Source organism: Lagenorhynchus albirostris, chromosome 2 (assembly GCF_949774975.1).
Source record: "Lagenorhynchus albirostris chromosome 2, mLagAlb1.1, whole genome shotgun sequence".
In the NCBI taxonomy this organism is placed as follows: Eukaryota; Metazoa; Chordata; class Mammalia; order Artiodactyla; family Delphinidae; genus Lagenorhynchus; species Lagenorhynchus albirostris.
The window spans coordinates 60,926,448-60,939,867 of NC_083096.1; the positions used below are offsets into that span (position 1 = coordinate 60,926,448).

The 13,420-nt window shown below is 36.3% G+C and overlaps 1 protein-coding gene across 9 annotated transcripts in view; it reads right to left on the reverse strand.

Moving 5' to 3' along the window:
- DCAF6 (DDB1 and CUL4 associated factor 6) overlaps positions 1-13,420 on the reverse strand; it is a 173,014-nt gene that overhangs the window by 54,580 nt on the left and 105,014 nt on the right. For 6 of the 9 annotated variants that reach the window (XM_060133765.1, XM_060133785.1, XM_060133747.1 and 3 more), the window contains one exon: positions 9,294-9,353. The exons of the other annotated variants lie outside the window; for them this stretch is intronic. In XM_060133765.1, coding sequence (XP_059989748.1) covers positions 9,294-9,353 — 60 coding nt within the window. The remainder of the gene's footprint in view (positions 1-9,293; positions 9,354-13,420) is intronic. 9 annotated transcript variants of the gene reach the window in all.

Genomic DNA, 13,420 nt, shown 5'->3' on the forward strand with positions numbered 1-13,420 from the left:
AGATATCCTGTGGATCATATAGAAATAATATATTCTTTGCCTCAGGGATTTTCTATTGCACAATGAACTTGTCAATATTTTTCCTTCTATTTTGCCAAATGTTTAAAATAAAAATCAATCTAAAAGGAAACAAAATATATGATGAAATCCTCTGAAAAAACACTGACATAGCAATGATAAAGCTCAACTATCTCCCCAAATTTTGCACCCCAACTTGCTTGGCATACATAGAAGAAAAGGCAAATTTCTCAAGTATAATTTCTAGGCCAGTGCAAACTTTCCAATTTTATAGGTCAGGAACCTGTAACTTTTCTGCATACCTCAGACTACTAGATATCCACGTCTTCCAATCATTTGTATAAGGAAGCATATTCTGATTCAAAGTGCAGAAACTGTTTCTAGGAGTAGATTCTAAACAGAGAACTCCTATCCACCACATAGGTGACTGTGAGGCAAGGCTTTTATTCTAAAATTGAGTGTTCTCATAGTGCAATCTGACTTTACACAGAAATTAACAATAGTTAATTATGAAAGCCAAAAACAAAGTGCAACTTTAATACTGATATTTACTAGGAAAACTCTCCTATGTAATCTTTTGGAAATAATACCCTAGTCAAATTTTCTTCCTGACAATCAAAACTCAACCTGTGTATCAATGACAATAATTTTAATCCAATACCTTTTTTCATGACATAACACAGAAATGTGCATTGAACTTAAACGTGGGGTTGGGATACATACAGACTCAGACTGTGCCTGGTTCCATTTTGCCTCTAATATTTAAAATGTATGGATTGAAATGTAGTAGTCATTTTACCTATGCTACCTAGGCTTTCTTTCCCTGTACTTCAGAACTGCTAGTCTTATACCCCCCTGTTCATAAAAGTCTTCTATTCCTAGTTCACTTTCAGTTTGGAGGGAGAACAGATAGAAAATAAGTAAAAATGCGTACCCCATGTGGCACATAAACCCTGCCAAAATTCTCATCCAAGATTTTTCTTTTTATTACTGTTTCCTCACCTATATTCTCTATTAAAAAATCAAACCTGTCTGTGATACTCTGATTGAATAAATGTGACTTCCAGATGAAAAAATGTAACAAAATGTGACTTCCAGATGAAAATGAACGAATGAGGTAGACAGCTTAGGAGAACACTGTCTTTAACCACTTTCCCCTCCAGCTACTGTCCTCCTTGCTTATCGTTTTGAAGTACTTTTCTTAATTCTCATCTCCATTGAGAAGTACTTTTCATCTTCTCCTACTCTACTCTGGCCTCTATCAGCCAGATGAAACTGCCCTCACTAATGAGATTGATCACCTCCGTGTTGATTAATCTAGTGGAGAATTTTTAGAACCCATTTATATTTGGCCTCTCAGCAGCAAATAGACAACTGTCTTGTATTTGAAAATTTCTCTTCTTTTGATCTAATGACATCACACTGTTCTACTTTACCTATTACCTCCCAATGTGGTTGTTACTTCTCCATCTCCTTTATCAGCTCTCCTCTAGCAAAATATTTAATTCTGGAATTTTTTCTGATTTTTTTTGAGATGTTTTAGATGTCTCACTTTTTACTTTCAACCTAGATGATTTCATCTACTTTCATACCTTCAATTATCATCTACATGCAGAAAATTCTCCAATTTACTTCTCTAGCTCTGCCATCTTTGCTAAATGCCACAACGATACAATCAACTGCCCAACAGACTTTCCTACTTGGATGCCTCACACAGATAAATCAACATATTCAAACTAAGTTTGTGATCTCCACCTCCTTCTATATATCCTCTCCCATATGTTCTTCCTTTTCCAGGGTCACCTGTTTCAGGAAGTAGCCAATCAATTGTACTCAGTCAAAACTTGGGAGTTACCCTTGCAGCCCTAGAAATGTCACCTGCTAGTCTCTATTATTACCTTTCCCAAACCACCACAAATAAATGTATAATCTAAGTCAAAACACTGCATTTACTGTATAAAAAGATTTAAGCGCTTCCCTGGTGGCGCAGTGGTTAAGAGTCCGCCTGCCGATGCAGGGTACGCGGGTTCGTGCCCCGGTCCGGGGGGATCCCGCATGCCGCGGAGCGGCTGGGCCCGTGAGCCATGGCCGCTGAGCCTGCGCGTCCGGAGCCTGTGCTCCGCAGCGGGAGGGACCACAACTGTGAGAGGCCTGCGTACCGCAAAAAAACAAAACAAAACAAAAACAGATTTAAGACACACCCGACCCTGCTCCCTCCAAGCAGATTGCCATTGCTAAACCATCCCCCCACATAGAAATTCCAGAGTTGCTACTGCAATTTATACTCTGGACTCCTCCTCAATCCTTTGCCTCGTTCATCAAAACCCATGTACTCTACATTTGAAATATGTCATGAATCTCTTTACATCTCTACCTTACTTCTATCATCAGGTCAAAATCCTTATTACCAGCAGAACCACCTAAGTGATTTATTAGTCTCTAATCAATTTTTCTTACTCTATTCAGAACAAACCAGATCAGGCCATGTTCCCTATTTTAAATCCTTCATTGGTTTCCTACTGTTCCTAAATTAAAATCTAAAACCTTAAAAAAGTCTAAAAGGTCCATCTCAATCTGGACTCTACCTATCTCTTGAAGCCAGAGCAAACACCAGCCATACTGGGACTCCTCTAGTCATTCTAATGTGATTATCTCAGAGCCTCTGCACACGCTATTCATGATCCCCTTTCCTCCCTCTCCTTGACCTAACTTACTCATACTCATCTTTCAGATTGCAGCTAAAATGTCTCATCCTCAGGAATGCCTTATTTGGCCCCCTACCAGAAGAGACAGACTCATTCATATGCTCCCCACTGAAACTTACTTCCTCTTTTATAACACTTAGGACACTTGTATTTATTTTTCTCATCACCTGTCTTTACCGTTAGATGAAGCAAAGGACAGTGGTTATGATCACAGACACTGGAACCAGGCTGCTTGGATTTGAATCACATCTCTAACACAGACACACAGTGTGTGACCTTGGACAAGTTTCTTAACCTCTCTTTACCTCAGTTTCCTCATCTGAAAATGGGGATAATAATGGTACCTGTTGTATATGGCTTTGGTGAGGATTAAGTAAATAAACATATAAAAATTGCTCAAAGTAATGTTTGACACAAAGAAAATGTAATGTAAGTGTCTATGTTGTTATTATTATGGTTAATCAACTCTATTATTATTATCATTATTATTATTATTAATCAACTCTGTTCCAAGCACAGGGAGCATTAGCTTTATTCATTCATGCAAACTGGTGCCAAGCCCAGTATTTGCTACAAGGTAACAGGCATTTAATATGAGTTGAATTAATGAAACAGATATACAAATATGGCTCTACCACTTATTTCACTTGTCTTTACATATTTCTTGGAGTCTTGGTTTCTTCACCAGTAAAATGAGGATTACATTAGTATTCACCTCATTAAATTACAACAAATGAGATAATACATACAAAATTCTTAACACAGTGCCAGTTACAAATTAAAAACTCAATAAATGTCAGTTATTTTTATCATAGACAATTCTGAGTTAGAAAACAATTTAACTAGAAATATAGATATTGATTTGGTTAGCAGGAGAGTGGAACAAGTAAGCATATGCAATAAAAATTAAATAGTGTTTAACTTCCAAAAGATGAAATACATCACTAATTTTAAGAACCTAGACTAGTAGTTGGAGAAAAGGGGATTAGCTACTTCATTCTAAGCAACTGAGTGATAACTAGTTCTAAGGAATATAAAAAAAAATCTAAATGAAGTCTGATTTCACTAACTTTATTTTCTAGAATTTAAAATATGACATATACAGAGGTAGTCCAGTGTGATGAATACTGAACTTATCTGTCCCACTAATACAGCAGTCTTCAATCATTAGATATTTATTTAATAAAAATTAGAGTTGTCAAAGTACATTTAATGGCAATTTAAAATATTGCTTGATGTACTATCATCAAGATGATATTATTAAAATAAAATTTCAACTTGGTGACAGTATATAATCTATTTTTTTTTTTTTTTTTTTTGTGGTATGCAGGCCTCTCACTGTTGTGGCCTCTCCCGTTGCGGAGCAGGGGCTCCAGACGCGCAGGCTCAGCGGCCATGGCTCACAGGCCCAGCCGCTCCGCGGCATGTGGGATCTTCCCGGACCAGGGCATGAACCCGTGTCCCCTGCATCGGCAGGCGGACTCTCAACCACTGCGCCACCAGGGAAGCCCAGTATATAATCTTAAGGGAATAATACTTAATGCAAGACAGGTCCACTTTTTCCATTCCCAATCTACCCTAGTAGATTTAGTAAAATCTGTTTCACTGCTTTCTGATCATCCACAAGTCTCTTTCTGTGAGTAAACATTTTATTAATGTCAAAAGAAGTCTGTTTATATAAAATAATGGATAATTAGCATTTATGTTTCTAATGCCTACAAATTAGCATTTTTATTTCTTTAAATCTAGAGTGGAAAATGAGTGTCTGACAGATGCACAATTGCCTATAGGTGTAAGTTTCAAATTTAATGGCATTATCAACTTCCACTTAATGATTATCACTGTAAAATGAATATAAAGTAACTTGCTATAGTCATGGCCAAAATTTAAAACTCAGACAAAATTAATTCTTCATATCCTCTCAAAAATTAAATGTTAAGATTATGGGTTTCTTTTGTTATTGTTGTTATTGTTAATAAAAGAAGGGGGAATTTCTGGCCTAAATATTTTTAACAGGAAAAATTTGTTAGTTTTAGTAAGAGGCAAGAGAAATATGTCCAAAGAGGATTTTCCCCCTTAAAATACAGTAGTTATAACAGAGATATAAATAAAAGGAAAATCAAAACTACTCATTAAAATATATTGTTCAAACTAAACAAAATGCATGACAGATATAACTGTGCTTATTCAAATACTTTCTAATTAGCACAGAAGGGCTGTCAATGTGTGTACCCACAGCCCTAAATTTGGAGAGTAGCTCAAAGTATTTTATCACAGGATAAAAACAATGTGCATGCTGTACACTTATTTCCCTATCATTTATTTCTTTAAAAACTATTTTGATAAAAGAAAATAAAAACTATTGAGGCAACCAGGCAGCTGCATTTATGGCCTTAAGGTTTACATTAAATATATTAGACAAAGTGTGGTGCTTTTTAAAAAAATTCAAGATAAATAAGCAAAAACACTGTTTGCAATCAACCAGTTCAATAATGTGTATATAATTGTTGAAAGAAAAGAAATCTTTTCAATGAAACAAGTCAATTACAATTTTAAAAATTTTATTAGTAACATTTTTAGCCTAGTAATCCCTCAAAATAAAGAAAATCTAGGACTTCCCTGGTGGCACAGTGGTTAAGAATCCGCCTGCCAATGCAGGGGACAGGTTCCATCCCTGGTCCAGGAAGATCCCACATGCCACGGAGCAACTAAGCCTGTGCGCCACAACTACTGAGCCTGTGCTCTAGAGCCCACGAGCCACAACTACTGAGCCTGCGAGCCACAACTACTGAAGCCCGCTTGCCTAGAGCCCGTGCTCCACAAAAGAGAAGCCACCGCAATAGAGAAGCCACCGCAATGAGAAGACATCGCACCGCAACGAAAAGCAGATCCCGCTCGCCGCAACTACAGAAAACCCCGCACGCGGCAACGAAGACCCAACACAGCCAAAAAATAAATCAAAAAAAAAAAAAGAAAGAAAATCTATGAACTACTATGGGAAATTAAATTAAGCAACATGTAAAAGCACCTGGACAGCTGGAAGATGAACACTGTCAGGTAAATGTAAAACTGAATTATCAATTAAAAAATATATTAGTGTCTTTTAAAAGTATGAAAAAGACATTTAAAATATGCTTAAAATAATCATTAGAGATATATTCAGGAAAAAACTTATTAAATGTACTACTTTTTCCATTCTACAGGGTAAAATAGAGAACAAGGGTCTTGACAAAGATTAAAACTTGAAATAATAGCCTATCTGGGGACATCAACTATTCACTATACCTTTAACCTCTTCTACAAAGATTCTTTCTTATTTTATAAACATGCTCAGTTTTGAAATTGTAACTCCCTCCCAGACATTACCTTTTCTCTATCTTTTCATTCTTAATTGAGCTTATTGAAAGTCACCTACATACCAATGTGTTCACTTTTTTAAAGAAATCTTTCTCCTCAAACCACTGCTATCTGGCTTTTGCCTCCACATATAACTGCAGTGCCGAAGCAGTCAGTAACCCACATATTGCCAAATTCAAAAACGTTTCTCTGTCCTTTCACTGCTTCACAATGCACTACTGACCAGTTCCTCCTTGAACTTTTCTTTTCTCCTGACGTTGGTTATGGCATTCTTTCTGCCCTATTTCTCTGATCATTCCTTTTCTGTCTCCTTAGCCAGATACTTTTCTCTGCTTCCTCCTTGTAGCATAGACTTTCCTCTTTTCCTAGACAATTTTATCTACTCTCGTGGTTTCAACTGTCATCTGTAAATTGACGATTCCTAATTTTTATCTGCATCTCAGGCTTCTCTGTTGACTTCCAGAAACATATCATATCTCCATCCAATTGTCTATGATATTTCTCCATTTGGATGTCCAAAGGTACTTCAAACTCAACATATCAAGAAAATCGCATGCACCTTTTCCCCCCTATAACTGGCTGTTTCTCCTGAAATCCCTATCTTGGTTCAGTATTACTATCTATCACCCTATCAAGACACCTGGATATCATTCTCTAATTTTTAATAACTAATCAGTCTCAAAGTCCCATCAATTCTAGCTCTTAAATATTTTTTAAAATCTGTCTATTCTTCTCATTTCCCGCTGCTATCACCTTAGATTGGACCCCTCATCATCTCTCACCTGGCCTACTGCAATAGCCTCTTACGTAGTCTTGCTGTTTTCAATTTTATTCCCTTCCAATCAGGCATCTATAAAGCTGCCAAAATGATCTAAGACATAAATCTGGTCATGTTTCTCCCAAGCTGGAATAATTTCTATAGCATCCCACTGCTTAAAGAATTGATTTACTCATTCATTCAACAAATATTTACTGTTTAATGAAAACAGATATGATGTTAGGCACTGAATATATTATAGTGAATGAAAACATTTAGAGAACACGGAGAAAGATAGGCAGTTAAACAAACAATCCCTTAAATAAACGTATGATTACAAATTTTGACAAATGCAACGAAGGAATATAGCAGGTCACAAAGAGAAAAAGAGGGGAGAACTATTTCAGATTAGAATGTCATATTACTTTTGGGAAAGTAATATCTAAGTGAGTTTTGATGAGTACAAGTTGCTAAAGGGAAAAGCATTTTTGGTAGAGGGAATACCATATACAAGAGATTTGAGAGGGAAACGAGCTTAGAGTGTTAGAAAAATTGAAAGAAGGCTTAATTGGCAAGAGCTTAATGAGTGAGGGAAGGGGCCAGGTCATGTACAGCTCTGCAAGCCAAGTGGTATGGATTTAGATTGCCTAAGGGCAAATGCACACAGTTTAAAAGTTTTAGGCAGATGAAAGACATGATTAGATGTACATTTTTAAAAGTTCACTCTGGCTGTTGGTAGAGAAGAGATACAGCCTGAGTGGATGTGAGGAAACCAGTTAAGAGGTTACTGCATTAGTCCAGGTGAGAAAGACAGTTGTGGGAAGTTTCTGTTAACTTGTATAGTAGAGGTTATCTTTAGGTAATATAAGCCTATAATGTAGAAGTCCCCAGTACTTTAAAAGATGTCATCCTGCTGAACAAAAAGGCATGTAAAAGCTCAGGATTCAATTCATTTGGATATACTGTCATTAGAACATTTCTGCTCAGAGAACTTATTGCAAAGCTACATTGATGACGGTCTATCATCATGCAGCTTCTGCCAAACCTATGCAATATCTGACCTTTTATCTAACATCTCTACTCATATGACTAAAAGGCATATCACACTTTACATGGCCAAAAAAATAAAGAACCTTTTGATTTCTGCCTCCAAACTAGTTTACCCTAGTAAATGGCACCATCATTTACCCAGGCATTGATGGCAAAAATATGGGAGTTATCCTATATTCTCATCTCTTTCTGTCATATGCCGTAACATATGTACATTAATTACCAACTTAAATATAATATTCAATGTAATTCTATGGAAATTATTCTGTAAGATTAAATAAAATATGAATTTGGCTACAAACTCTCTGGTAGTATTTACATTCATATAGCCTTACCAAAAACAGATTATTTCATTAGAGGGCAGTTTTAAACAGTAGTAAAATATATTATAATATAGTGCTATAATTGTTTTATACCTTAATTCTTCTTTACTGATAATACCTCTACAATAAATGTATAAAGATAAAGCACGCATAATTTCTTAGTTCTCAAATTCATTCATTCATTCTCAAGAACAGAAAAATCTATAGCAAATATCTGTCAACTCAGGTCTATAAAGAATAGTAAGATCAGATGTACAGAAGTTTTCTAATTTGTTTCGAAATTAGTTTCTGAATAATTCTCTAAGAAGACAGTTAAAATTAGATCTATTTCACACTCAATAGGTACTTCCTCAATATTTCATTTCCCCCGATACTGTTGACCTATGAGTCATCCTACATATGTAAACTTTTAGCCAACTAAAGCTTACGGCTATAGTGCTAAGTTATTCTTTTTAAATTTTTTAAAAATATTTGTAAAATCTACTTCATCAGCCTCCGCTCAAGGCTTCAAGGTGGATTCTATACCTCTCCTACTTCAAAAGTGCAAGTGGAAGTGGAAGCTACTTTCCCTTCTGATTGGTGGCTTTGGAGCTTATCTCTGCATTCATAATTGTATTCCTTAAAGTTAAAGCTATCAGGAGTTTAACTACCAGATAAGTGAGACACAAAATCAAGTATCATTATTATAGCAATGCAGTAATACAGAACATTACTATGTTCAAATAACTTTTTCTAAATTAGCCACTAGGTAATATGCTAACCTCACATCCACAGTTCTACACAATTTTATGATAGCTAGCATTAAAAAAAGGATCGATATTATATCCATTATAATACCATTATAGGAAGAGAGTCCAAAGTTGGCATAAAGGGCCAAAGGTAGAAATTAGCTTATACAGAAAATAATTTGTATAGGCCAAGAAGGCCCTTTGTGCATAATACCACCTAAGGTAATTCAGCCCACAAAATACTGACTATCAGACCATAACCAAAATGAAATGCTTTGAAAAAGTGAGAGCTTTGTTTATGCATTGCCATAAAACTATGGATGGATGGGCATAGCGCATCTCCTGTTGCACGCACCCTGTTGCTCGTCAAGTGACATGGATCCGAGCTGTTTGTTAACCACAGAAGAAGGAGAATCTGAAACAAAAATGAGATTTCAACTTAAAAGTAAGCAGCAGAAAACTGCACAGCAATGTTATGATCATCTCTAAGCTTAAGAAACAAATGTATAAGGTTGGGGAATAGAAGTAAGTACTGTGGTGTGTTTCCCAAGCAGTGAGTAAGCAGGGCCATGTGCTTAAGATATGTTATTCCAGGCAAGCGTTTAGCAACTTTGAGAATGAGTTGAGAAAATATTCTTCTACTTCCATGCATATACCTTTTGTCAAATTCATTTAGCACAGGCACAAGGTGCAAGGTAGATAAAATAGAAACAGTGTATCTCCCTCGCTAAAGGGAAGACTCCTTGTTCTTCTCAAACCCTCTCTCCAGCTCCTCAAGATGGCTTTCATTTTGGATTGGAGGATTCAGAGCCTGAAATAAGATGTTCACTACACTTAGCTAGATGTTATCTTGAGCTGAAAAAAGAGCTCCAGTGAAGATTTATGACAAAGAAAATAGTTTATAAGAGAAATATTCAATGAAGTAATTACCATTACAGAAACATAGATGACTTTTAAAACTCTGTGGTATGTTGTGCATGTTAAAACTGTACTGTGAAGGCTTAGGTTTCTTTAGGTGCCCGGTGAGAAAAGGAAAAGAGAGGCAACGAGAAGGCTTATGGTCTGGGCTTCATGCTTTCCACCTTGGCTTCAAACAGAACATTTTATTTTTATCTTTTGGATTTCTATGTACAATAATTTGTTTTATAAATAAATGGTTTCTATTGCTTGAAAAACACTGGTATAACGAAAGGCAGCATGATAAAATGGAAAAGCACCGGTCTAGAGTTATTCAGTGTTGATTCCAACCCTGGTTTGACAATAATTAGCTATGTGACAGAGGACAAGTCCCATTTTTAGATCCAACACTCTCCTTCCTTCCTGGTCATCCTAGGGACCTGGTAACTAAGAAAGGCACTGGGGAACAGAAGGAGGTGGCTACTATTCCTGGCTTGGGTTCTAGTGTGCTAGTGAAGCTACAGGAAGAGGGAAAATGTGGATAGCAAGCATAGCTCTCTACTAACTGTAAGAATAATTCCTAGTTTCTAACAGTCTATGCTCTGTTCGTAGCAAATGCTGTTAATAAAACAAAAACTCTGCACTTTTGACTGATCGGTTTCTATTCATAGTGGCACATTATTCCCCCAAATGTAAATATTTTGATTTAAGAGTGTCCTTAACTCAATAGCTAAGAGTTTCTTAAATATCCTTGATTCTTAGCAATTTTATACCACTTGACTGCTTCAATCTGTACACTTTAAAAAGTCTGAATCCTGCTACTGGGACTACTGGTATCAATCTTAAATTGTCTACCTTCTGAGATAACCAGTGTGCTCACAGATTTTTGTATTACTAGATTTTGATAAAGCATGATCATTATTTAAATAATAGCTTTTACTTAAAGTATCCTTACTTATCACCTCTTCATCAGAATATTCAGCTCAACAAATCTGTATTACACAAAAAAGAAAGCAGGAATGATAGTATTTTAATCGGTTCCCTAATCTAGCCATGCTTTGCTTTGTTTTTCTAAGACTTCTCAAATATCCATCTCAGAGTTAGATACAACATTCCTATCTATGTTCTTTTTGAAGAGCAGATGAGTCAGTCTTTAGAGACAAACAAAATTATATTCTTTAAGAAAAACAATAAAAATGTGACTCACAGTGAAATAAATATTGGAAAATCTTCCTAGAAAGCCTCTTATGAAATATTTTTTATCCCTTTGGATTTGTTATACATTTCATTATACTCTCATTAAGAACCCTCAGAAAAGTAACAACTCTCCAAGCAATCTTTTTTCAAATATTTAATATTTTCATGAATATTATGGAACGTACAAATCTTATTAAAGTGCATGTTATGTAAACTTTTAAATAAAACACATTGAGAAAGGATCTAGAATGCTATCATCTCCACAAAATTGTGTGTTTTCAAACTCTTGAAGTATTTAAAATATTAACAAAGTTTAGGTTAAGACAGAAAGATATTAAGCTAAAAGGGCTTCCATTTTGGTTTTACAGTCTGTCACAGATATCGTGTATATCTGGGGAGTTGTCGTTCTTTCCATGTTGAAGACCAATCTTTAAGAAGAAATCCTTCTTGATCATTGCTTCCATTCTATTTTTAATTTTGGGTACCATGCAACTGTTTTTGGAAGGATTACTTTCCTGTCACATAAAACATTTGAAGTAAAATGTTTCTATATCACTAGATATTCAGAAATACAATACCCATATCTTCCAACTTACAGAAATATTTCCAAATGTTAACACAATAATCATCAGAATATCTAATATTAAAAAGACAAACAAGTATTAGTTCAATGCTGATTGCTTCAGTGTTTGCATACTCTATTCCATCTTTCTGTGAAGTGTCTTCTAGAAAGCACTATCACAAAATAAAAATCTGACCATATGGTCCAATGATAATTTATTACAAAATGCAATACAGTTGGTCAGCCTATTGGAAATATTTTAGATTATTATTATTTTTAAAGTAGAGATAAACTTTAAGCAAAAGCTCCTAAGATCAAGGTGTCTCATGGTTAATTACTGTGTATCTCCAAAAATTTCATGTTTTAGTTTTGAGAAAATTCTTTAGCCCCTTGACATCTGAACTTTTTCAACTGTAGAAAAAAATAAGGAATTATAATCTAAGTAACAAGAACTCTTTAGTCAGACTCCCTGGGTTCAAATCTGGCTTTCCTACTCAGTAATACTGTAACCGTGGGCAAGTTATTTAACGTCTCTAAGTCTCAGTTTCTCCATCTGTAGAATGGGGTAATTACAATATCTACCACATACTGTTCTTGCGAAGATTTAATGAGATAATCCATGTAAACTACTTAGACAGCATATATGTTATTACTTGCTTGTTTTTCAGAAACATGGTGTTGAATGAAAAATGATGATAGGAGGCTGTTCTGAAAAACATGGAGCATGGTCCCGCATTTAAAGTGCCAAGAGACCCATCACTGTTTTGCTCAGGACCCTATCATTCAAAGTAGTTAAGAAGTACTTGCAGAACTATGTCAACATTACATCTGATTTACTAACTGCTTATGTTTTATAATCACTAAAAACCTGGGTCAAACGCATCCGTTTGAGAAGAGCTACGTGTAACTGACATCACGGACACTGTGGGGAACTGGATGTTGTATAGAACCTGCTTGCACAGGACAGGGTAAGTGCTGATTTTTTCCAATATGGCTCAGTTTTGAAAAGCCCTTTAAAATATTCACCAATGTTTTATACCCTTTAAGGGGTATAAAATTTACTTTTTTCTTTTCCAATCGGCAAAACCGTGCCATAAAGTGAAAAAACAGTTCCTACCTGACACCCTCTCTAGGCTGGCTCCATGCTCCAGTGGGGCTCTGTGGTGGTTGGGCCAGTACCAGCAGACTCCACAGGGTGTTGTCACTCTGAGCAGGAGCCAGCAACCCATGACTTCAGGGGACCTGAAATGGAAAAAAAGAGTTGGGTTTAAAATCAGCCATATGTTGAATGCCTCTGCCATAGCTGTTTACGGCATTCATCTGATAAACATACATACAGCTCATTCAAAACCCTGAACGCGGGCTTCCCTGGTGGCGCAGTGGTTGAGAGTCCGCCTGCCGATGCAGGGGACGTGGGTTTGTGCCCCGGTCCGGGAAGATTCCACATGCCGTGGAGCGGCTGGGCCCGTGAGCCATGGCCGCTGAGCCTGCGTGTCCGGAGCCTGTGCTCCGCAATGGAGAGGCCACAACAGTGAGAGGCCCGTGCGTACCGGAAAAAAAAAAAACACCCTGAATGCTATCAACCTTACATGGCCATAAAATGAGGACATCTTGAGGTAGTAAGTTAAAGTCACTATAATTAAGATAGTCCATTACTATGTGTACTGTTCTACTTAGGAGTATAAAAACTTTATACAGTATTCTCTATCCCATTCTTATGCCATCTCTATAAATTATGGCAGGCCACGCTACTTAAATAAATCAATAATTGGGAAACTGAGGCATAAAGCAGCCAAACGACCTGCCCAAGGTCATTTGTCATAGGG